The sequence below is a fragment of the Chiloscyllium plagiosum genome, unplaced genomic scaffold (genome assembly GCF_037043375.1).
Source record: "Chiloscyllium plagiosum isolate Xiang-an unplaced genomic scaffold, Cpla_swu_hap1 HiC_scaffold_1, whole genome shotgun sequence".
Taxonomy (NCBI): Eukaryota; Metazoa; Chordata; class Chondrichthyes; order Orectolobiformes; family Hemiscylliidae; genus Chiloscyllium; species Chiloscyllium plagiosum.
The window spans coordinates 144,301,769-144,328,817 of record NW_028270139.1 but is presented as its reverse complement, the minus strand read 5'-3'; the positions used below and the strand labels follow the sequence as shown (position 1 = coordinate 144,328,817).

Genomic DNA, 27,049 nt, shown 5'->3' with positions numbered 1-27,049 from the left:
GACCTTAAATTCACCTGGACCATCTGTGACACCTCCCTCCCCTTCCTGGACCTCTCCCTCTCCAGCAATGATGACCGACTTGACACTGACAATTTTTACAAACCCACTGACTCCCACAGCTACCTGGATTACACCTCTTCCCACCGTACCTCCTGCAAAAATGCTATCCCCTATTTCCAATTCCTCCGCCTCCACCGCATCTGATCCCAGGAGGACCAGTTCCATCACAGAACACAACAGATGGCCTCCTTCTTTAGAGACCGCAATTTCCCTTCCCACGTGGTTAAAGATGCCCTCCAACGCATCTCGTCCACATACCGCACCTCCGTCCTCCGAATCCACCCCTCCAACCGTAACAAGGACAGAACGTCCCTGGTGCTCACCTTCCACCCTACCAACCTTCGCATAAACTGCATCATCCGCCGACATTTCCGCCACCTCCAAATAGACCCCACCACCAGGGATATATTTCCCTCCCCACCTCTTTCCGCAAAGACCATTCCCTCCGTGACTACCTGGTCAGGTCCACGCCCCCCCAACAACCCACCTTCCCGCCCTGGCACCTTCCCCTGCCACCGCAGGAATTGCAAAACCTGCGCCCACACCTCCTCCCTCACCTCCATCCAAGGCCCCAGAGCAGCCTTCCATATCAATCAAAGTTTCACCTATACACCCACCAATTTCATTTATTGTATCCGTTGCTCCCGATGTGGTCTCCTCTACATTAGGGAGACTGGACGCCTCCTAGCAGAGCGCATTAGGGAACATCTCCAGGACACCCACACCAATCAACCCCACCGCCCCGTGGCCCAACATTTCAACTCCTCCTCCCACTCTGCCTAGGACATGCAGGTCCTGGGCCTCCTTCACCGCCACTCCCTCACCACCTGACGCCTGGAGGAAGAACGCCTCATCTTCCACCTCGGAACATTTCAACCCCAGGGCATCAATGTGGACTTCAACAGTTTCCTCATTTCCCCTCCCCCCACCTTACCGCAGTTCCAAACTTCCAGCTCAGCACTGTCCTCATGACCTGTCCTACCTGCCAATCTTCCTTTCCACCTATCCACTCCACCCTACTCTCCGACCTAACACCTTCAACCCCCACCCCCATTCACCTATTGTACTCTTTGCTGGCTTCTCCCCACCCCCACCCCTCTCCCATTTATCTCTCCACCCCGGAGGCTCTCTGCCTCCATTCCTGATGAAGGGCTTTTGCCCGAAAAATTGGTTTTCCTGCTCCTCGGATGCTGCCTGACCTGCTGTGCTTTTCCAACATCACTCTAATCTAGACTCTGATCTCCAGCATCTGCAGTCCTCACTTTTGGCCAGGCAGTAGGAGACAAGACCAAGTTGTGAAATTTCCAGGGATACCTCCAACCAAACTTTGCAATGTTCCTGCTGAGAACAGCAGAAATCGTTGTTGCACTGACATACAAAGCCCACACTGAAAGAGTTAAATGACATTGACATTCAAACTTCGTGGCTGAGTTTGTGGCTGAAGAGGGCGGAGCTAAATCCAAATCGAACACAGAGATCTGCTTCATGTACTGAATTCCGGTGTTTGTATGCATCAGACTCTAAGGCATAATTTTGCCCACATTTCATTGCGCACAAGGTAATGAAGTTCCAAGTGAGCAAGATGCACAGGTGAGTATTGATAAACACGTTCTTATCTTCTGGGCTGAGGAACCAAGTATTGCTGTACCAGCCATTGTGTCATTCTCTTTTTGAGAGTCGCCAACCGGGCCTTAGTTGTCTGCTGTTGGCGGAGCCCTGACCAACTTGTTCCTGTTTTTCCAGGAGAGTCCTCTATCAAATGAGCAAACAGAAAGTGTTACCGTTAGTCAGTGTTAGTTTTGAAAGTGCCTGTGTGCATTCCACAGATTTGTCTGGTAACTTTGGAAACCATGGGGCAGGATATTTGGAGCTTTTATAAGGGCCTTTCTGTGTTATCTAGTGTGCTGTCAAAGGCAGATGTCAAGAGTGTCTCACTGTCAACACCATCCTCTGTGGTAAAGAACAGCAGCAACAAAGATCAGAGTTAAAAATAATGTCCTATTTACATGGCTCTTTCTTTGAGAAATAAGACTGCCTCGTTTAATTTTGTCAAGGGCGACTTGTTAATTTTCAATACCTTTGATACTGCCATTGAAAGCAATTTAATATGGGGGGGTGCAGGGATGTTTTGGAGATGCCAGTGTTGAACTGGGGTAGACAAAGTTAAAAATCACACAATACCAGGTTATAGTTGAATAGGTTTATTTGGAAGCACTCCAAAGTATCTATAACCTGGTTTTGTGTGAGATCAAGGGTAACATTCTTTTCTCATTCTTTCTCTTTTTTTCAATTTGGATTCTAAATACAAATCCCAATTTACAGCTGAGTATATCCTCGGGCCCATTTCCCTACCACCTTGAACTATGAAAAATCATCACCAATTAAACACTGAAAATAGGAAGAGGAAAGGCCATTGGGCCCTTTAATCTTGCTCCATCATTCACTATGATTATGTCTGACCATCCAGGGTAAATTGTTTCCACTTTCTCCACATATCCTTTGATCCCTTTAGCTATAAGAGCTGTATCTATCTCTTTTGAGAAAACTTTCAGCGTTTTGACCTCAACCACTTTCTCGAACAGTAAATTCCACAGGCCCATCACTCTCTGGGTGAAGATATTTCTCCCTATCTGAGTGGTAGGTGGCCTACCCTTTATCCTTACATTGTGACTCCTAATTCTGGACTCCCCCCATCATCAGGAACATGCTTCTTCTGTACCCTGCCTGTTAGAATTTTATAAGTTTCTATGAGATTCCCCCCTCGTTCTTCAAAATTCTAGTGAATATTGTCCTAACCAATCCAGTTTCTTTTTATACACTGGCTATCAGTCTGGTAAACTTTTTATTGCAGTCTGTCCATAGCCAGAGTATCCTTTCTCAGGTAAGGTGACCAAAGCAGCACACAATACTGCAGGTACGATGTGATAGGGATGAGCTGGCACTGCAGAAGGTGCAAAGGAGATTCACCAGGATGTTGCCTGGGCTGGAGAGTTTCAGTTATGAGGAGAGATTGGGTTTTCCTCGGAGCAGAAGAGATTGAAGGGGACATGATATGTGTAAAATTATGAGAGCAATTACAAGGCTGTGGGCCACATGCTGGATAATGAGATTAGAATAGGTAGGTGGTTGTTTTTGGCTGGTGCAGACTGATGGGCTGAAGGGCCTTTCTCTGTGCAGTCAATCTCTGTGACTCAATGTGGTCTCACCAAAGCCCTGTACAATTGTAGCAAGACATCCCTACCCCTGCACTTGAATCCTCTCGCTATGAAAGTCACCACCACTTGCTCACTTTCAGAGACTGGTTTACAAGGACAAATGATTTACTTGGACATGGGCTAAGTGCTGGCGAATGGGACTAGATTAATTAAGGGTATCTGGTCGGCATGGATGAGTTGGACCAAAGAGTCTATTACTGCACTGTACGTCTCTATGACTCTATGACATCCAGGTCTTGTTGCACCTCTCCTCTTTCCCAATCTGTCAGCATTCAGATAATAATCTGACTTCCTGATTTTGCTAACAAAATGGATAACCTCACATTTATGCACTTTATAATTCATATGCCATGCATTCGTCCACTCACCCAACTTGTCCAAATCACATTGAAGCATCTTTGCATCCTCCTCACTGTTCAGCCTCCCACCCAACCTTTAGGAGCATAGGAACAGGAGTACGCCATTCAGCCCCTCAAGTATGTTGCACCATTCAGTGAAACCATCACTGATCTGTGGCCTAACTCCATATAGATGCCTTTGGCCCAGATTCCTTAATATCTTTGCTTAACAAAAATGTATTTATCTCAGATTTAGAATTGACAGTTGATCCAGCTGTTTGTGGAAGAGAGTTCCAAACTTCTCCCACCCTTTGTGTGTCAAAGTGTTTCCTAATACTTCTCCTGAATGGTCAGACCCGAATTCTCAGACTAGGCCCCCTAGTTATAGAATCTTTTCCAACCTTCCAGCTCAGCACTGTCCTCACCACTGTCCTCCCGAACCAGAGGGCACAGCTTAAAAATAAGAGTTAGGCCATTTAGGACAGAGATGAGGAGAAACTTCTTCACCCAGAGAGTGGTGGGTGTGTAGAATGCTCTGCCCCAGAGGGCAGTGGAGGCCCAGTCTCTGGATTCGTTTAAGAAAGAGTTGGATAGAGCTCTCAAGGATAGTGGAGTCAAGGGTTATGGAGATAAGGCAGGAACAGGATACTGATTAAGGATGATCAGCCATGATCATAATGAATGGTGGGGCAGCCTACTCCCACACCTATTGTCTATTGTCTATTGTCATGACTCGTCCCATCTGTCCATCTTCCTTCCCACCTATCCGCTCCACCCTACCCTCTGACCTATCACCTTTACCCCTTCGTCCATCTACCTATTGTACTCTCAGCTACCTTCCCCCTCAGCCCCACCCCTTCCCGTTTATCTCTCCACCTCCAAGGCTCCCAGCCTCATTCCTGATGAAGGACTTTTGCCCGAAATGTTGATTTTCCTGCTCCTCGGATGCTGCCTGACCTGCTGTGCTTTTCCAGCACCACATTCTTGACTGTAATCTCCAGCATCTGCAGTACTTAGTTTCAAGCAGTGGAAATAGTTCATCTTTATCTACCCTGTCTTTTCTTGTTAATATTTTGAAGATTTAGATCAGATCACTCCTAACTTTCTAAATTCTAGAAAAAACAGGCCCAATATGTAACATCTGTCCTTGTAATTTAACCTCTGATTTTATGCGATGACCCTTCAGGACTTCCTGTCTGTGAGTTTGATTTCCAGAAAAATTGGAGTACCTCAGCATTAGTTGAAACCTTTATATGTCAAGAGATGTACAGCAGGAAACAGATCCTTTGGTGCAACTCGTCCATGCCAACAATGGTTTTTGCGTGTCAGCGATAAGTTATTTGTGGTGACATTTTTGAAGTTGTACTTTAGCTTTTGCTTGTTTCCTGGCTTGGTTGACTTGTATTTGGTAACTGTTAAAGAGATTGTTTGGTGATTGTATTGAAGTTACTTCCCCATGCTATTTTGGGAGCTGGTACAGACATGATGGTTCCAATGGCCTCCTTTGTTACAATTCGATGATTCAAAGTCACACTGCGGTCTCTGCCTTCCTCCACCCCTATCTGTTTTCTCTCTTGCATATTATTCCTCTTCAACAGAAAAGTATAAACTACTGCTGTAGTCTTTTGTGTTCTGCTTTGACTTCCAAATGGCTTGAGTGAAACCTTGCTGACTGTGTTATCTTGAAATGTACTTCTTTTCCTTGGCCTCACAATCTCGGAGGATGTGAGCGGATCAATGCTTTGGTGAAGGCCACAGGCCCAACTAGGTTAGTAGTTCTCTGAGCCAGCTTGTGACTAATGCCGCAACAGTGCATGATGTGGCTCATTGTAGTGTTTTGATTGATATCACTTTTGAGGCTTTTTTTTAACTGTGAAAGCTGAATACTGTTGTTCCACCCTTGTCCAAGGGAGAAAGAAGTAGTGGATACATTGATAGGGGAGGCGAATTCGGAGAGGAGGAAATGTAAATGCTGCTACAGTCCTGTTGGGCCAAATGGCCTCTTTCTGCACTGAGTTTGAAATAATTCATTGTAAAAAGTGTCTCATGTACCAGACTTGTAACTTAGCATTCTAAATTGTCTCCATGACCAGATTGACAGGTTCAACATATTTCCTGGCATGCATGTTGTCTTACATAAGATTCCATCAGACTGTTGGCAACAGGGTGCATTTTAAAAGCACTTTGTAAAGTTCAGATTGACCCAACCTCTTATCCTGGTTAATAACCAGTTTTTCACGGGAGGGGTGTATGCCAACCGTTTCAGAAACTGCTCTATATTTCTGCACTCCTGTGACCTTTGCACATTCAGCCTCCTTCCTTGTTACTTTCTGAGAAATAAGGTGCTGTGAGTCTGCCTCCATCCAGGTGTTTTATCTGATGCAGCTGATGCTTACTTTATCTCCCATTGCATAAACAACTGTGAATAATGCTGTTTGAAGAAGCAACAGACATTTATTATAACTAACTAGTAGTTATATACACTGCTTTCCTCAGACACTTAACTGTCTTGGCTGAGCATAAGCAATTAGTTGCAATGGAGGAACCTACTTCCAGTAGACTGTGATGCTTCAAGCAATCTGAGTTAAAATGGAGTATGAGATGGTTTTATACTCTCTTCTTACATATTACCATGCGGTGATGATAATACGAGTGCTTCTTTTAAAGGCTCGCTGACAAACTGGCCATGAGACCTAACACAGCATTTTGGGCCTAGGCAGCTCCAGGTATGGTCAGCACTGGTGGGGCAGAAATGTGCAGGAGGCTGGAATTGAGGGAGGTCAGGGTCTCGGAGCTGGCTGGAAATGGTAGAACAGGGAATGCCGCAGAGAGATCTGGATACAAGGGATAGAATTTTAGAAAAGACACTACCCTTGGAACATATCAACATTGAACTTAAATAATGTGTGGGCCATTCAGCCCCTCGTGCCAATTCTGCTATTCAGTAACAGCATGGGCTGGTCTCATTGTGGTCTCAACTCCACCTTCCTGTGTGCTCCAAGAAATCAGACAGACAGGGAACCAATGTAAGGCAACAAATACTCTGGTGAGAGGTCAGGGCACATGGGGTTTAGGAGAGACCGTGGCATAGGATAAATGTCACTGGGCTAATAGTCGAGGGAATATGGTTTCAAGTTACATTAAGGTAGATCGTGAGATTGGAATTCAATAAAATCTGGAATTAAAAGCTACTTGAATAGTGACCATGTCAATTGTCATAAAAACCACCCGGTTCATTAATGTACAATAGGGATGAAAATCTGCCGTCTTTACCCAGCCTGACCTGTGTGTCACTCTAGACTCACAGGAACATGGTTAACCATTAGCTAGCCTCTGTTCAAGGCGCAGGCCATCAATGCTGGCCTCGACACCGACACCCACATCCCATGAAAGAATTAAAACATTTGTGGAAAATAAACCCTGGAATTGTCCAGTTATGCTGAATGCCTGGCCTCTTTGCTTGAAACATGATAATAAGCTAATACGTATTATTTGCTGTAAAGCCTGCTTTCCTGTGGAGGAATTGAACAATATAATGCCAGGTTTCTCAGTTGAAGAACATTCTCTGCCTCTATCACCAAGAGAGGGCTCAGTGAACAGGAAAGAAGCAAAGCAGATGCTTCCTCTCCTTCCTTCAAACTGCAAAGCTCAACTAACAACCTCAAACTACAGCAGCTCAATCGTAAGTATTTCGAATTGGGGCACTCACATACAGTTGTGGAGATGTACAGCATGGAAACAGACCCTTCGGTCCAACCCGTCCATGCCAACCAGATATCCCAACCCAATCGAGTCCCACCTGCCAGCACCCAGCCCATATCCCTCCAAACCCTTCTTATTCATATACCCATCCAAATGCCTCTTAAATGTTGCAATTGTACCAGCCTCCACCACATCCTCTGGCAGCTCATTCCATACACGTACCACCCTCTGTGTGAAAAAGTTGCCCCTTAGGTCTTTTTTATATCTTTTCCCTCTCTCCCTAAACCTATGCCCTCTAGTTCTGGACTCCCTGACCCCAGGGAAAAGACTTTGCCTATTTATCCTATCCATGCCCCTCATAATTTTGTAAACCTCTGTAAGGTCACCCCTCAGCCTCTGACGCTCCAGGGAAAACAGCCCCAGCCTGTTCAGCCTCTCCTTATAGCTCAAATTCTCCAAACCTGGCAATATCCTTGTAAATCTTTTCTGAATCCTTTCAAGTTTCACAACATCTTTCCGATAGGAAGGAGACCAGAATTGCACGCAATATTCCAACAGTGGCCTTACCAATATCCTGTACAGTCGCAACATGACCTCCCAACTCCTGTACTCAATACTCTGACCAATAAAGGAAAGCATACCAAACGCCTTCTTCACTATCCTATCTACCTGCGACTCCACTTTCAAGGAGCTATGAACCTGCACTCCAAGGTCTCTCTGTTCAGCAACACTCCCTAGGACCTTACCATTAAGTGTATAAGTCCTGCTAAGATTTGCTTTCCCAAAATGTAGCACCTCGCATATATCTGAATTAAACTCCATCTGCCACTTCTCAGCCCATTGGCCCATCTGGTCCAGATCCTGTTGTAATCTGAGGTAACCCTCTTCACTGTCCACTACACTTCCAATTTTGGTGTCATCTGCAAACTTACTAACTGTACCTCTTATGCTCGCATCCAAATCATTTATGTAAATTACAAAAAGTAGAGGACCCAGCACCGATCCTTGTGGCACTCCACTGGTCACAGGCCTCCAGTCTGAAAAACAACCCTCCACCACCACCCTCTGTCTTCTACCTTTGAGCAAGTTCTGTATCCAAATGGCTAGTTCTCCCTGTATTCCATGAGATCTAACCTTGCTAATCAGTCTCCCATGGGGAACCTTGTCGAATGCCTTACTGAAGTCCGTGTGACAGGAACCCTTCCCACTTGACAAGTGGCCACAGGGAAGATGACAGAAAGATCACATATTCAGGTAGCTCAGGAGAGGTACCTGCGCCATTCCTACTGCGTCCAGAATTACATTCTGGATGGGAAGGTCCATAATGGCCTTTGCCGACTCGCCACCAATTAAGGCCTTTCAGTGGTCGGTTCACAACCACGGATAGGCCTCTACTGGACACCAGCCCAGTGACTCGCCATCCCGATGGGTGAGAAAAGTGTCTGATTTCCCGACAGAGAAACCATGGTGACCTCCCTGCCAAGGCAGTGTTCCCTCGGAGGTTCCTCACCTGCTCATCGCCATGCCAATGCATTGGTGTCTCGTTCTGGAAGTCACTGCCGCACATGGACTGTGGTAAGATACATTACTGTTAACATGACTGCTCGCAGGTTGGGGAGGGTCATCCACATTTTTCCCAAGATGGGGGAGAGAGGTTGGGCAACACAGATGGTGTGGGCAACGGATTGGCTACTGAAAGCCACTTTGACTGCCGTTGCCACTAAACACCCCATTCCCTTCTCACCATCTCACCCTGCAATCCCACCAACCCTTTAAGAACTACTTAGAACGTAGTTTCAGCGCAGTACAGGTCCTTCGGCCCTCGATGTTGTACTGACTTGCGGAACCAAACTGAAGTCCATCTATCCTACGCTATTCCATTTTCATCCATATGTTTAACCAATGACCATTTAATGCCCTTAAACTTGGCGAGTCTACTGCTGTTACCGACAGTGCATTCTACACCCCTACTACTCCCTGAGTAAAGAAACTACCTCTGACATCTGTCTTATATCTGTCACCCCTCAATTTAAAGCTATGTCCCCTCATGCTAGCCATCACCATCAGAGGAAAAAGGCTCTCAATGTCCACCCCATCTAACCCTCTGATTGTCTTCTGTGTATCAATTAAGTCACCTCTCAATCTTCTTCTCTCTAACAAAAACAGCCTGATGTCCCTCAGCCTTTCCTCATAAGACCTTCCCTCCATACCAGGCAACATCCTAGTAAATCTCCTCTGAACCCTTTCCAAAGCTTCCATATCCTTCTTATAATGAAGTGACCAGAACTGTACACAATACTCCAAATGTGGCCGCACCAGAGTTTTGTACAGCTGTACCTTATGGCTCCGAACCTTAATCCCTCTATTAATAAAAGCTAACACACTATCTTAACACCCTATCAACCTGGATGGCAACTTTCAGGGATCTATGTTCATGGACACAGAGATCTCTCTGCTCTTCTACACTACCAAGAATCTTACCATTAGCCCAGTGCTCTTTATTCCTGTTGCTCCTTCCAAAGTGAATCACCTCACACTTTTCCGCATTAAACTCCATTTGCTACCTCTCAGCCCAGCTCTGCAGCTTATCTATGTCTCTCTGTAACCTACAACATCCTTCGTCACTATCATCATTATCCACCAACCTTAGTGTCATCCGCAAATTTACTGACCCACCCTTCTACACCCTCATCCAGGTCATTTATCAAAATGACAAACAGCAGGGGCCCCAAAACAGATCCTTGCGATACACCACTAGTAACTGAACTCCAGGATGAACATTTCCCATCAACCACCACCCTCTGTCTTCTTACAACTAGTCAATTTCTGATCCAAACCGCTAAATGATCCACAATCCCATGCCTCCATATTTTGTGCAATAGCCTACCATGGGGAACCTTATTAAACACCTGACTGAGATCCTTATGTACCACTTGGCTTCTCTCCAGTGCCAATCTGCACTGTGAGCAACTTCAGCCTCCAGTAATTCTCTGCATCTTCACTAGCTGCCAACATCCAATTTGCCAGAATCAGGCAGGGTAGGACTTCTCGGCCAGGGCACCTGATCGATTGGGGAGCCGGTCACACTTCAGTGCCTGTTCGGCTCGTCATCCATGTGCTTTCTCGTTGATGAGGGCAGGAAGTTACTCATCCTTAAAAACACCTGACCCACACTTAAAGCAAAAACAGAACATTCCAGACATGGTCTTTTAACCTTCACACCTGCAATAATCTGCTGTAAATGCTTTTCCCAAAAATTTTATATCATTTCCAAATTTGCACATTATGGACATTACATTATAAACCAGTAACTTACAGACACTGGAATATAAACTAGTGACCAGTAGACACTGGATTATATACCAGGGCACAACAGACACTAGATTATACAACATGATGAACAGTGGGACGCTGGGAAGTACTGAGGATCATAAGACCTTGTTGTGCATCTCCACTGGCCCCTTAATGTAATAGGACAGGTAGATAAAGTGGTTAAGAAGGAACATGGGATAATTGCTTTTCTCTTTTTGGTTTAAGGGCATGCAGGTTATGCTGGAGCGATATATAAGGTTGGTTAGGCCACAGCGAGGATATTGCATGCAGTTCTGAAATCCACATTACAGGAGTGATTTAACTGCAGAGGAAATTGGCTCTGCTGCACAGGGAAAGATTAAAATGTGTTGGAATGAAATAGTCAAACAAGATTTAGCTGTAAGGAGAATACACAGGTGTTTCTATGGTTGCAAATGAGACTCCACAATGGTATGTTGCCACCCTAGTGTCAAGGGCGTCTCAGGGCAGTTACAGGACTTATTGGAGGGGGAGAGTGAACAGCCAGTGGTCATGGTACATGTTGGTACAAATGATACAGGTAAAATAAGAGATGGTCCTAAAAACAGACTGTATGGAATTCAGAAGTAAGTTGAAAAGTTGGACCTCAAAGATTATAGAAGATGGAGGGTCGTTATGGAGGGGTGTTTTTATGACTGGAGTTTTGCGACCTGTGTTGCTCCGTGGATCAGTGCTGGGATCTTTGTTGTTTGTAATGTATAAAAATGATTTGGATGAAAATGCCAATGGTCAGATTAGTAAGTTTGCGGATGACACGAAAATTGGTAGAGTTGTGGATAGTAAGGAAGGGTGCAGAAGGATGTAGATCAACAGCAATGTTGGGCAGAGAAATGGCCGATAGAGTTTAGTCCAGACAAATGTGAGGTGATATATTTTGGGGGGTCAAATACGAGAGGAAAGTATACTGTTAATGGCCAGACCTTTACGTACCAACAGAAATACAGAGGGATTTTGGGATACAAGTCATGTCGCAATTGTATCAGACTTTGGTCAGACCACATTTGGAGTATTGTGTCACTTCTGGTCACTGCACAATAGGAAGGATGTGGAGGCTTTGGAGAGGGTGGTAGGTCCCTGGAGGGCACAGCCAAGGGAGGTGATAGAAGCAGATACAATAGCAACGCTTAAGAGGCATTTAGACCAATATATGATCAGACGGGGAATAGAAGATTACAGACCATGTGGACACAGATGGAATTAGTTTAGAATGGCATCATTTGATTATTTATTGTTACATGCACCTAAGGACAGTGAGAAGTTTTGTTTATGAGTAGAACAGGCAGATCATAGTAAGCAAGAATGTACAGACCATAAGGTGAGAAAAAAGAAACTTGGACAGAAGTATACAGATTACACTGCACAGGGCATGCACGCGGCAAGATCAACATTAACAAGATCAGCATTATTTGAAGTTAAAGAGTCCATTTATCAGACTAATAACGACAGGGAGGAAGCTGTCCTGAACCAGTTGGTGCATGTGATCAAACTTCATGGTTGGTACGTACATGGTAAATGAAGGGTCTGTTCCTGTGCTATACTGTTCTATGTTCTATGCTTTTGTTCTAAAAGAGATTTACCAGGTTTTGCCTGAGCTGGAGGGTTTTAATTATTATTTAATTCAATTCAATTTATTATTGTCACATGTAACGAGATACAGTAAAAAGTATTGTTTTGCGTGCTAACCAGACAAGTCAGATTTGGAGTATTGTGTGCACTTCTGGTCGCTGCACTAAAGGAAGGATGTGGAGACTTTGGAGAGGGTGTCGAAGAGACTTAACAGGATGTTGCCTGGATTGAAAGGTGTTACCTATAAGGAGAGGTTGGACAAACTTGGATTGTTTTCGTTAGAGACTGAGATGTGACCTGAAAGAAGTGTATAAAATTATGAGAGGCATGGATAGCATGGATCATCAAGAGTCTTTTTCCCAAACTGGAAATGTCAGTTACTAGAGGACATAGGTATAGGACGAGAGGGGTGGGTAAGCTCAAAGGAGCTGCCTTACATAAGTACATCAGGGTAATAGAATGTAGAATATAGTGTCATAGCTATAGAGAAGATGTAGAGAAAGGTGTACTCTAATATATGAAAGGTCTGTTCATAAGTCTAATAATAGCGGGGAAGAAGCTGTTCTTGAATCTGTTGGTATGAGTTTTCAAACATTTGTATCTTCTGGAAGAGGGTGGGAGAGAGTATAACTGGGGTGGGAGGCGTCTTTGATTATATTGACTGCTTTCCCAAGGCAGTGGGAAGTATAGACGATGGGGTTATTTTCCTTTGAGCAGAGGCAACTGAGGAGGGAAATAATTAAGATGTATCAAATTATGACAGGCCTAGACTAGGTAAACAGGAAGGATTTTTTTCTCCTTGATGGAGTGTTTAATGACCAGGGAAATAGAGGTAAGGGGCAAGAGGTTTAGAGGCCATGTGCAGAAATATAGGGGAGGCAATGGCCTATTGGTATTAATGCTAGATTATTAATCCAAAGACTTGGCTAATGTTCTAGGAGCCCAGGCTTGGATATTATCATGACGGATAATGGAATTTGAACTCAATAAATTCCTGGAATTAAGAGTACTAGTGACCATGAACCCATTGTCAATTGTCAGGAAAAAGCCCATCTGGTTCACTAATGTCCTTAAGGAAAGGAAACTGTTGTCCTTACCTGGCCTGGACTACAAGTAACTTCAGATTCACAGCAATGTGGTTGACTCTGAACTGCCCTCTGGGCAATTAGGGTTAGGCAATAAAGGCTGGCCCAGCCAGTGACAGCCTCATCCTCTGAATGAAGAAAAAGAAATTCGCTCAGAGGCTGATGGGAATCTAGACTCACTGTCTGTAAGGGTGAAAGAAACAAAAACCCTCATAACATTTTAGAAATAGATAGATGTGTACTTGCAATGCCATGACATACATGGCTGTGACCAAGTGCTGGAAAATGGAATTAAAATAGTTCGGGGGCTGCTTTGATCAACATAGACTCAATGGACCAAAGGGCCTTTTTCTGTGCTATAGACCTCTATGACTCTACAATGACAGGAATGACAGGCACTATTAGTGGGTGGCACGGTGGCACAGTGGTTAGCACTGTTGCCTCACAGCGCCAGAGACCTGGGTTCAATTCCTGTCTCAGGCAACTGACTGTGTGGAGTTTGCACATTCTCCCCGTGTCTGTGTGAGTTTCCTCTGGGTGCTCCGGTTTCCTCCCACAGTCCAAAAATGTGCAGGTTAGGTGAATTGGCCATGCTAAATTGCCTGTAGTGTTAGGTGAAGGGGTAAAATGTAGGGGAATGGGTCTGGGTGGGTTATGCTTCAGCGGGTCGGTGTGGACTTGTTGGGCCGAAGAGCCTGTTTCCACAATGTAAGTAATCTAATCTATTATAATCCAGTGAGTGACAGACACTGGAATATAATCCAGGTAGTGACAGACACTGGATTAGATGTGAGCCAGTAATTAATGCACATTGAATTGTAAACCCAAGCATTGTTTGACATTTGGTTTTGAGGATGAATGGGAGTGGTCCCTTCTTCAGTCTGTACAAACAAAATAAGAAGCTGTTCCGATCAGTGGGAGAAGACAAGGAAATTAAAGAAACTATGTTTCTCAATTGACTGTTGAGTAACACCAACGAGCTACAATTCAAGTTCAACCTCACAATACAATTCACAAAATCTTTCTGACCTCAGTTACACTCTATCGTCTTTGGAACCCTTTAACCCAAGTCAGACAGCGTGTTCCAGGGTCGGGGTTATCAATAGTGTGTCTTTCACAACGGCGTAATCAGAGATTTCCACATTCCTACATTTTTCCATGTAATTCCAGTTAAAATTGAAAGTGCCGGCAACACTCACAGGAGATGGCTATCATACAGATAGAAAGGATCTTCCTGGACAAATAGGAAGGATCAGATTGATGGCCACAACTTTCTTACTTAACTCCATTGCCATTAACATGAGGTTTATTGGGAGCACAGAAGTGGCACGTGTTTTTCAAATTTAAAATTCACTTGTAAATGTTTCTCTTTACATTAGTTTCACTTCATTCTTGCATGCATCATCGTTATTTGTTCAGACAAATTCTGTCAGAGCTAAATGTCCTGACACACTCAGCATTGATACATGTTGATTGTTACAGGGGAGCTAGGGACATTACTTGATTGTTAAAAAAAGCAATGCTGGTTTTATTTTTGTTCTCTCTTTATTACATTAGTTTCCAGTGTTGTGCTTGCCACACAGTGGGACATCTCTGACCTTACAGGCTCAGTTGTTCTGTGCTTTCTGTAAGAAGACATTACCCTGCTTCCCAACCTTGTGTTGTGGAGTTAAACAACAGAAACAGCTCTGCTCCTAATGAGAGGAAATGGTGGCCCTGTGGTAATGTGACTGAAAGAGTTATCCAATATATCATTTAGTAGATTAAGTTTGTTTTCATTAGAAAAAAAGAGATTGAGGGGGGACCTGATTGAGGTCTACAAAAGCATGAAGGGTATAGACAGGGTAGATAGCGAAAAGCTTTTTCCCAGGGTGAAGGATTCAATAACGAGAGGTCACGCTTTCAAGGTGAGAGATGAAAAGTTTAAGGGGGATACACACGGCAAGTACTTTACATAGAGGGTGGTATGTGTCTGGAACGTATTGCCAGCAGAGGTGGTAAAGGCAGGCACAGTAGATTCATTTAAGATGCGTCTGGACAGATGCATGTGTAGGTGGGGAGCAGAGGGATACAGATGCTTAGGAATTGGGTGATAGGTTTAAACAGTGGATTTGGATCGGCTCAGGCTTGGAGGGCCAAAGGGCCTGTTCCTGGGCTGTAAATTATCTTTGTTCTTCTTTGTTCTCTGTTCGAATGCCCTGAGGGCAAGGATTCAAATCCCCAACACAGTAGCATTGTGGGCTTTACATTTAATAATGAAACTGGAATTGAAAATTAGTGACGGTGACTGTGAAACTGTCACTGATTGTTACATGGACCTGCCTCAATCACTTCTCTCCTTAACGGAAGGGAAATCTGTCATCTTTCTTGACCCAGTCTCTGTGTGACTCGAGAGCAGGGTGGTTGAGTCTGAAATTGCCCCAACAAGCCACTCAATTCAGGGGCAGTTAGGGATGGGCTAGAAAGGTTGGCCTTGCCAGTAATGTCCACACTCCAAGAAAGCTAAAAAAAAGCTGCCCTTGCACACAACTGCACAAACCAACCTGTAAACAAAAGGGAATCGGCTGCCACAGGATCTCCTACACCAATGACTTTATCTTAAAGGTTAGGTGTACATATTTTTAAAAGGTTTTAATGAGTATTTGTGGTATATGATGTTTTATAAATACAAACCCACTATTAGATGTTGTGAAACCCAAAACACCAAAAACCTGCCACTGACTTTATCTCTGTACCTTATCAAACAGGTCCACAACATGTATTCAGTCACACACTTCGTGTCCTGTGCTTTTGAATGCTGTGTAACTCCATACCCCATGTGTCTTTTTGAGTTAGGGCCTGGCTGAGCACAGCTGGAGAGGTAGTGCAAAACAGCAAAGTACCCAGGACAAACAGTACCTGGCGTAGGGGGTCCAGTGACAAGTTCAGCGTACAAGTAAATTTTTACGGTGGGAAGAGAGCCCAGGGAATCTCACCTGTGAGTAAATTCCACACCAACTGATCCTATGTAACTTGAGGTAACAACATCACATAATTCAGACAGTAGCACTGGTATGTGAAGTTAGCAGCAGTTGACTGGCAGGCCAGGATAGATGGAAAGGCCAGAAGGGACATATACAGATGGAAGGATAGGTAGATAGACAAAAAACTCAATCAAAGGTAATTGATTTGTTAAACCATCAGGGTGCCTGGGGCCAAATTGTGTAAACGATTATGATACAAATCAAATATGTACATAAGTGAACATAGTTATATACAATAATTAAAATAAAATACAAAAAAAAGGATTGAGCAATTCAGACTGCGTCATTTACAGAATAGAAAAAAAATGTTTACAGCACATTGCATTTTGTGTGAAAGTACATCTATCCTAAAGTGAGGCTTGTAAAGTAGGAATTGTGCTGTCTTGTATCTGTTTATCCAATATCCTCGTGTACACAGGAGTGGGAGTGAGCCTTGGAAAGTAGGGATTGGGCTGTCTTGTATCTGTTTATCCTATATAGTAGTGCGCACAGGAGCAGGAGTGGGCCTTGTAAAGTAGGGATTGGGCTGTCTTAATTCTATTTATCCTGTATCCTAGTGCACACAAGAGTGGGAGTGGGCCTTGTAAAGTAGGGATTGGGCTGTCTTGTATCTGTTTATCCCATATTCTCGTGTGCACAGGAGCGGGAGTGGGCCTTGTAAAGTAGGGATTGGGCTGTCTTGTATCTGTTTATCCTATATGCTAGTGTACACAGGAGTGGGAGTGAGCCTTGTAAAGTAGGGATTTGGCTGTCTTGTATCTGTTTATCCAATATCCTCGTGTACACAGGAGCAGGAGTGGGCCTTGTAAAGTAGGGATTGGGCTGTCTTGTATCTGTTTATCCCATATCCTCGTGTACACAGGAGCAGGAGTGGGCCTTGTAAAGTAGGGATTGGGCTGTCTTGTATCTGTATATCCAATATCCTCGTGTACACAGGAGCGGGAGTGGGCCTTGTAAAGTAGGGATTGGGTTGTCTTGTATCTGTTTACTCTATATCCTAGTGCACACAGGAGCAGGAGTGGGCCTTGTAAAGTAGGGATTGGGCTGTCTTGTATCTGTTTATCCTATATCCTGGTGCGTACAGGTGCTGGAGGGGGCCTTGTAAAGTAGGCATTGGGCCGTCTTGTATCTGTTTATCATATATCCTAGTGCTCACGGGTGTTGGAATGGGCCTTGTAAAGTAGGGATTGGGCTGTCTTGTATCTGTTTATCCTATATCCTGGTTCGCACAGGTGCTGGAGTGGGCCTTGTAAAGTAGGGATTGGGCTGTCATGTATCTGTTTATCCTATATCCTAGTGCGCATAGGAGCGGGAGTGGACCTTGTAAAGTGAGGATTGGGCTGTCTTGTATCTGTTTATCGTATATCCTAGAGCACACAGGAGCAGGAGTAGACCTTGTAAAGTAGGGATTGGGCTGTCTTGTATCTGTTTATCCTATATCCTAGTGCAATCAGGAGCGGGAGTGGGCCTTGTAAAGTAGGGATTGGGCTGTCTTGTATCTGTTTATCCTATATCCTAGTGCACACATTAGTGGGAGTGGGCCTTGTAAAGTAGGGATTTGGCTGCCTTGTATCCGTTTATCCTGTATCCAGGTGCACACAGGAGCGGGAGTGGGCATTGTAAAGTAGGGATTGGGCTGTCTTGTATCTGTTTATCCTATATCCTAGTGCAATCAGGAGCGGGAGTGGGCATTGTAAAGTAGGGATTGGGCTGTCTTGTATCTGTTTATCCTATATCCTAGTGCAATCAGGAGCGGGAGTGGGCATTGTAAAGTAGGGATTGGGCTGTCTTGTATCTGTTTATCCTATATCCTAGTGCAATCAGGAGCGGGAGTGGGCCTTGTAAAGTAGGGATTGGGCTGTCTTGTATCTGTTTATCCTATATCCTAGTGCAATCAGGAGCGGGAGTGGGCATTGTAAAGTAGGGATTGGGCTGTCTTGTATCTGTTTATCCTATATCCTAGTGCAATCAGGAGCGGGAGTGGGCCTTGTAAAGTAGGGATTGGGCTGTCTTGTATCTGTTTATCCTATATCCTAGTGCAATCAGGAGCGGGAGTGGGCATTGTAAAGTAGGGATTGGGCTGTCTTGTATCTGTTTATCCTATATCCTAGTGCAATCAGGAGCGGGAGTGGGCCTTGTAAAGTAGGGATTGGGCTGTCTTGTATCTGTTTATCCTATATCCTAGTGCAATCAGGAGCGGGAGTGGGCATTGTAAAGTAGGGATTGGGCTGTCTTGTATCTGTTTATCCTATATCCTCGTGTACACAGGAGCGGGAATGGGCCTTGTAAAGTAGGGATTGGGCTGTCTTGTATCTGTTTATCCTATATCCGAGTACACACAGGAGCAGGAGTGGACCTTGTAAAGTAGGGATTGGGCTGTCTTGTATCTGTTTATCCTATATTCGAGTACACACAGGAGCAGGAGTGGGCCTTGTAAAGTAGGCATTGGGCTGTCTTGTATCTGTTTTTATCCTATATCCTATTGCACACAAGAGAAGGAGTGGGCCTTGTAAAGTGGGGATTGGGCTGTCTTGTATCTGTTTATCCTATATCCGAGTACACACAGGAGCAGGAGTGGACCTTGTAAAGTAGGGATTGGGCTGTCTTGTATCTGTTGTTATCCTATATCCTATTGCACACAAGAGAAGGAGTGGGCCTTGTAAAGTAGGGATTGGGCTGTCTTGTATCTGTTTATCCTATATCCTAGTGCACACAGGAGCGGGAGTGGGCCTTGTAAATTAGGGATTGGGCTGTCTTGTATCTATTTATCCTATATCCTATTGCACACAAGAGAAGGAGTGGGCCTTGTAAAGTAGGGATTGGGCTGTCTTGTATCTGTTTATCCTATATCCTAGTGCACACAGGAGCGGGAGTGGGCCTTGTAAAGTAGGGATTGGGCTGTCTTGTATCTGTTTACCCTATATCCGAGTGCACACAGGAGCAGGGGTGGGCCTTGTAAAGTAGGGATTGGGCTGTCTTGTATCTGTTTATCCTATATCCTAGTGCACACAGGAGCGGGAGTGGGCCTTGTAAAGTAGGGATTGGGTTGTCTTATATCTGTTTATCCTATATCCTTGTGCACACAGGAGCGGGATTGGGCCTTGTAAAGTAGGGATTGGGCTGTCTTGTATCTGTTTATCCTATATCCTAGTGCACACAGGAGCGGGAGTGGGCCTTGTAAAGTAGGGATTGGGCTGTCTTGTATCTGTTTATCCTATATCCTAGTGCACACAGGAGCGGGAGTGGGCCTTGTAAAGTAGGGATTGGGCTGTCTTGTATCTGTTTATCCTATATCCTTGTGTACACAGGAGCAGAAGTGGGCCATTGAGCCCCTCAAGCTCGCTGTATCATTAATGATCCCATGGCTGATCTGATTATAAATTCAGTCCACATTCCTGCCTCCCCTGATAGACTTTCACCATCTTGTTTCACAAGAGTCTGTCTATCTCTGGTATAAAAGTATTGACGGACTCTGCTTCCAATGTTTCAGGAAGAGTACCAAAAGCCCACTGCCCTCCGAAAGAAAATGTTTCGCCTCCTCTCAATTTTAAACGGTTGGCCAGTGATTTTTAACCAGTGACCCCCTAGTTCTAGATTTGTAGAGTAATGCCTTTCCTCCTTAATTCCATCACAGATTTACATCCATGTGACTGTGGCAAGAGAAGGTGACGAGAGGTTGGGGGATCCCAGAGTTTGTTGGTGAAGTGTAGACTAGGCTTTTTTTGTGTCTCTCAGCAAGGGAATGCGTATTCAGTTGTTTGGTTGTGTCAGAGCAGCTTTGGCAGGCATTACCTGGAATCGGTTTCAGTGCTTCTATCTGAATGCTCTCACACTTGTTCATTAGTAAGTGCAGCTTTCCAAACTGGCACTACCTATTCAACTGTGGGCCTTATGTAATTATTAAACACAGTGGATAGGTCAAGGTAATACCGCAAGAGCAGCACCAGGTAGAAATGAGTGCAGTCAATAATGGTATGCAGGGTAAGCCATAACAAGTACAATGGATGAGGTGCTGGGAGTACACCATTTCAGGAATGGAGACCAATACAGTCTAGACAGTGTTGAGATATGCCTAGCATGGTTGAGACAGTGTACTAGTGTAAACACCATACTCGTGACTGGAACAGTACACTGTGGGCAATCCACTCAATCAATTCCGGAGCTCTGGAGCAACCTGTACTTTGTACACTGTGCAATCTTTAGGGGGACAACTGTTTAATTTTTCTGTCCATTGTCAATCATTGAAATTACAGTGGGACACGCTGCAGTGCAAGCAACGTCATTGGTGACAAATATTAACCAGCAGCTCTCTCTTTCTCCTCCCACTTTTGCAGGCTATCCATGAGCACTGATTTCCGGCAGTACAACTTCAGGATGCCAAACATAGGGTTCCAGAACCTTCCGCTCAATATCTACATTGTGGTTTTTGGGACAGCAATCTTTGTCTTCATCCTCAGTTTACTGTTCTGCTGTTACTTAATCAGGTAAGGGATGGCTTCAAGTCAACTCAGCAAAAGTAGATTGTAATTTTTACGGCAATAGCTAATAGAAAAAAGCGCAGCCTGCCTTTAAATAACATGTAGTAAAACAGCCCAAGTATGATATCAGACAAAATTGAACACAGAGCCTCACAAGGAGACATTAGAACTGGTGACCAAAAACTGAATAACACCAGTCGGTTTTAATCACAGACTTGTCACTGCACAGAAGGAGGCCATTCAGCCCATTCTCTCTGCCCTGACTCTCCAAATGAGCATCTTAGCCCATGCGGTTTCGACTGCTTTCACTCCCTCGCCATGCTCATTGTTCCTTTTCAAACAACCATCTAATTTCCTTTTGAATACTTCGATTGAACCTGCCTCCACCACACTCTCAGGCAGTGGAGAGACCGAAATGCTCAGGAAGGGAATTCCAGATCTCAGAACCTAGTCAGCGTTTATAATGATGCCAATGTTGGACCAATTAAAAGTGAGGGTGCGCATGAGGTCAGAACTGGAAGAATGAAGAGATCCTGAAGCCGGCAACACATGAAGCCAGGAAAGGATTTGAGAACAAAAAGAAACATTCTCAGTTTGAGATTTTGCTGGACCAGGAGCCCAGGTAGTTCCACAATGATAAATAGGAGGTTCTTAATATGCGATCAGGCACGGGAAGCAAAGTTTCAGACAAGCCCCACAAGATGGAGCAGGTTACCTGGAATCTTTGTACCAAGAAGGTGTCCTACCTCTGAGGTTTGTGTCATCTGATGTGATCAGTGTTCAGGAACAGGAGACTGTGAGTGTGAGTGGGGCGGACAAGGGGACCCAGTGGGTAGCAGTTCAGGAATCACAGCCTTTGCAATTACTCAATGGTTTGAGGTTCTTGCAGCTTCTCTTGATGAGAGTGAGGACTACAGAGAGGATCAACGAACTGACCTTGACACCATGGCATAGGAAATGAGGAGAAAGAGAAGAAATGTAGTGGTTATATGGTGAGGGGGATTGGCTGTGTTGTCTGCAGCACAGCGTGTGACTCCAGATGGCTGTATTAATTGGGCAGTGCCAGGGTTCAGGACGTCTCTTCAGAGCTGTAGAGGAGCTTGCAGTGGAAGGGTAAATGTAGTCCACAGTGATGTTTGGAAGGACAAAGAACGAGGTTCTACATTGTCAGTGTGAGGACCTAGGTGTCAAATTAAGAAGAAGAACCTGAAAAGTCTTAATCTGTGTGTCCTTATCAGAACCAAGTACAACTTGGCATTGGACAAATCAAATTAGAGAGAGATGAATGTGTAGCTCAAAAACGGTGTGGGAAAAGTGGGTTCAGTTTGTCGGACCCTGGCACTAGAACTGGGGAAAGTGGGTTCTGTACCAGTGAACCATTCTCCTTGTGAACTGTGCTGGGGCCGGTGCTCTTCCCAACCACATAACTTGGGAAGTAGAGAGAATTTCAAGCTGAGTACTGGGGGCAAAGGATCAAATCAGGAGATACGTAGCAAATCAAAGCATAGACTCAAGGCCAAAGAGAATGATATTAATGTGCGAAATGATAAACAGACCATGTCAGGAAAGGGTGTAGAGTATCAATCTAAAAGTCAGTCAACAAGGAAGACTATTTACAAAGCCAGTAAAGTGATAAAAACAAAATCCCTCTCTCTGACCTGAGAACACATATAAATGAGTGGTATATATGATCTGGTAGCCATTACAGTGACATTGAGGAGGCCCTGAATCTTGATGGGTGCAGGGTATTTAGGAAGGACAGGAACACGATTCTTCCTAACTGGAATGTATCTTCACGGTGATCCATGAACTATTTTCTTAAACATCTGCCGTTCTTTCTCAACCATCTTTGCTGCTAAACTCCTTTCCCAGTCTACTCGAGTCAGATCTGCCCTCAATCCTTTGTAATTACCTTTAGTTAAGTTTAGCAAATACCTCCCTCTCAAACTGAATACTGCATTCCACCGGGTTATTGTCACTGTTTCCAAGGGGATCTTTTATTTTGATGTACTTTATTAAATCTGCCTCATTACACGTTGCCAGATTCAAAATAGCCTGATGCCTGATTGGATCCACAACATATTATTCTAGAAAACTGTCCAGAATATTCTCTGTGAATTCTTCCTCATTTGACAATCCCAATCAACATGAAGATTAAAGTCACCCATGATTAATGTACTGCCTTTGTTACATGTCTTCATTATGCCCTGATGTATTCTTTGTCATACAGTGTAACTACTTTTAGGGGACCTATAGAGTACTCCTACTAATGTCTCCTGATACAAGATCATTTTTTTGCTATAAACCTTATTCCATCCTATACCAACAATGCTACCCCATCACACTTTCTTTTCTGTCTCTCCTTTCAAAAGACACATACTTCCAAATATTTAGTTCTTAGCTTTGAAATCCTTGAAACCATAGCTCCGTAATGGTTATAAAATCATTCAGTAAGCTGTATCTGTGTGATTAAATCCTCTATTTTATTCTAAATACTACATTCAAGTAAAGAACCATTCATTTCTCCTTTTAGGCAAATTTTGCCCTTTGACCTTGTTACTCATGGTTTATCTATGTTTGTAGACTTGTCCCTTCCTGTGCCCACTCTGGATATCATTATCCAAATAGCAGCTCTGTAATTCTGCCATATCCACTTGCTTTATAAACCTACAATTCCCCTCTCCCAGACACTGCCTCCCCTCTAACTAGTTTGAAGTTCTCATGAACAGTGCCACATCAAAGGTTATTGTGGAATATTAAAGCTCAGGCTATACAGGGTAACATTTTGGCATGGATAGAATTGTCTGACTAACAGGAATCAGAGAATAGGCATTAGATTAGATTACTTACAGTGTGGAAACAGGCCCTTCAGCCCAACAAGTCCACACCGACTCGCTGAAGTGCAACCCACCCAGACCCATTCCCCTACATTTACCCCTTCACCTAACATTACGGGCAATTTAGCATGGCCAATTCACCTAACCTACACATTTTTGGACTGTGGGAGGAAACCGGAGCACCCGGAGGAAACCCACGCAGACACGGGAAGAATGTGCAAACTCCACAGACAGTCGCCTGAGGCGGGAATTGAGCCCGGGTCTCTGGTGCTGTGAGGCAGCAGTGCTAACCACTGTGGCACCGTGCCGCCCACAAGCCGTAAATTGGCTTGTTTCAGGTTGGCAAAATACACAAGTGGTGTGCCACATGTTTGTTTTATCTTAATCAAGGTTCTGCTAATTACTTCAGCAAACTACGGTTTAATTTGTATTTATAATTGCAGGTTATAAAAGTGGATTTAATTTATCTAACTGCAAATGCCAGTAAACAAGATTTTTTTTAGCTTTGGTGTGTGTCCTTCATGTTATTGGTGACTTTGACCCATTGTAAATGAAATCATGAGGCAGTACTTTTTTAAAAATTTATTCACAGGATGATGACAACGCTGGCTAGGCCAGCATTTATTGCCCATCCTACATTGTTAAGAGTCAACCACATTTCTGTGGGTCTGGAGTTACATGTAAGCCAGACCAGGTAAGGATGGCAGTTTCCTTCCCTAAAGGACATTAGTGAACCAGACGGATTTTTCCGATAATCAACAACATATTCACGGCCATTATTAGACCCTTAATTGCTGATTCTTTACTGAATTCAAATTCTACCATCTGCCACGGTGGGATCTGAACCTGGGTCCCAGAATTTCCTGGGTCGCCAGGAACACTTCTTTGCTGACAATGGTTTCTTTTGGTCAAGAGGCATTAAACAAAGGCCCTTGCTGGCTGTTCTGGTGGGTGTGAAAGATTTTGCAGGAAAGACCTGCTGTGCACCAGCAAAACATGATACAATCAGTTATTTTAGTAAAAGCAAAATACTGCAGATGCGAGAAATCTGAAATAAAAATGGAGCTCAGGCCTGAAGAGAAAAACAGAGTATCCATTTGATTTCCACATTGAACGTGAAAATTAAACTTCTTGTTGGTTACAACCTGTCCTCAACCCCATTGTTGATGAATCAATGCTCCTCCTTTTGATCACTAATTCAGAGAAGCGCTTAGCTTGGCAAGGATAATCAACGTACTCTGGGCAGGGGTTTCTATGTCCACCACAAGAGTATTGGTAGCAGCACGACAGGCCAAGCTGCATTGCTGCTAGATTGGCTCAGCATCAGGTGTTAAAGTAACCAACAAGAGGGAAAGACGTGCTAGGCCTTTCCCTCACCCACCTACCTGTCGCAGATGCATCTGCTCATGAGAGTATCAGTACTTTCTTCATATGTTGTATTGATGTACCCTTTCAAATTTTGCTTTCTGATGTTAAACTCCTGATAAGTACAAAATGAAAAGCTTCAACTTTGTGTCCCTTTTAGCAATGTTCAATTCAACACAGTATCAATAGGAATGACATGACAATGGTCCTTAAGGAAGTTAAGTTCGGTCTTCACAGTGAGGATAGATTTTGATCAGATCTAGCAACCCAAAACTGCATTGAGTCACAAGCTGTACGTCATGGACCAGCATATCCCCCATTCTACCATTATCCTAAACTCTGATTTAATGAACAGTACAGGAGGGCCTGCCAGGAGCAGTACCAGGCGTCATGAAAAATGAGGAGTCAACCCAACCCTAATTGCCATTGGGTGGTTTGCTTGGTCAATTGAGGGAGCAGTTAAGAGCCAATCACATTGCCATGAGTCTAGAATAATTTGTTCCCCACATCAGGGAAGGACAGTAGATTTTTTTCTCTACACTCGATGATAGTATCATGTTCGCCATGGGTAAACTGGATTTTTATTTCCAGATTTGTTTATCCAATGCCATCAGCTGCTGAGGTAGGATCTCCCTAGAACATTAGCCTGGGCCATAGATGACCAGACAGTGATATGACTACGACTTAACCTTCTCTTCATCCTGAGTTTCCCAACATTGCAGATGTTACTCTTCAGCTAATTCAAATCACTCTACGTGATATGAAGAAATACTCAAAGATCTGAATACTGTAAATGCTGTGGTTGAGAGGCTTTAACAGAGGCCCTGCCCCATCTCACCTATAGTACTGAAGGTCTATATTTCAGAACTAGCAGTGTTCTACAAATGTTGCTCTAGTGCTGCCATGACACTGGCATTCATGAAGCATCTCAAACATTTCCCCCGATATATCACTGGTATAATATGCTAAGTTGGCAAGGCATACAAGGCTTTGGGCCAAGAGCTGGCAAAATTGGACTTGTTATGTGGTTGTTTTTGCCCAGTGCTGACCCAATTGAGGAGCTGATTGAAGGAATACTGAGAGACCTTAATAGTGTGGACATGGAGAAGATGTTTCCACCAGTTAGGAGAGACGAGGACCTGAAGGCACAGCTTCAGAATGAAAGGATGACCCTCAAGAACTGAGATGAGGAGGAATTTCTTAAGCCAGAAGGTGGAACTGGAGAATTCATTGCCACAGAGGGCTATGGAGGCCAAGTCATTGAGTGTATTTAAATCAGAGACAGGTTCATGATTATTAAGGAGATCAAAGAATATGGAGAGCAGGCAGGAGATATTTTGAACCGAGCCGCCTGCGCTCGGTTCAACGTCAGAAATGGGGATATTAACACAACCTTCAGCAATATTCATTAAATAGTGATTTTTGAGAAGATTGGCAGCTCAGATTGATGATAAGTAAGTAAGTTAGCTCGCTGAGCTGGAAGGTTTGTTTTCAGATGTTTCACTACCATACCAGGTAACCAGCACTTCACCGGAGACTCTCACTGATGATGTTACCTAATCATGGTGATGAAATGTCTGAAAACAAACCTTCCAGCTCAGCGAGCTAACTTATATTCATGACTCCACAGATAGACTCCAATGTGATCAAGTTTGAGGTTACATATTTTAAGTCGAGAAAGGATATTTCGAGGCACTTTCTAGACGGTATGAAGTTAAATACAGTGCAAAGAGAATGGGAGATTCAGGAACACATTTCTAAAATATCACAAACAGGTGCAGAAAGTAATCAAGAAAGCTAATGGAATGCTGGCCTTTATATCTTTAGGACGAGAGTACGAGGATGCAGATGTTTTACTGTAGTTATACAAAACCCTGGTTAGACCCCACTTGGAGTATTGTAAGCAGATCAAGGTACCATACCTTCATTAAGATATATTGGCCTTGGAGGGCATACAACATAGGTTTGCAAGAACTGTACCTGTACTTCAGAGGTTTTGAGAAGACAATACAAATTAGGCCTGTGTTCT

The 27,049-nt window shown here is 44.0% G+C and overlaps 1 protein-coding gene across 4 annotated transcripts in view; it reads left to right on the top strand.

Annotated features, from left to right (window-relative positions):
- rnf24 (ring finger protein 24) overlaps positions 1-27,049 on the top strand; it is a 159,390-nt gene that overhangs the window by 77,177 nt on the left and 55,164 nt on the right. For 2 of the 4 annotated variants that reach the window (XM_043700148.2, XM_087991488.1), the window contains exon 2: positions 20,675-20,824. In XM_043700148.2, the coding sequence (XP_043556083.1) occupies positions 20,682-20,824 (143 nt within the window). In that variant the 5' untranslated portion in view covers positions 20,675-20,681. Of the gene's footprint in view, positions 1-1,517; positions 1,651-7,190; positions 7,296-20,674; positions 20,825-27,049 lie in introns of those variants that run through there. The other 2 variants (XM_043700086.2, XM_087991499.1) reach the window with 2 other exon arrangements.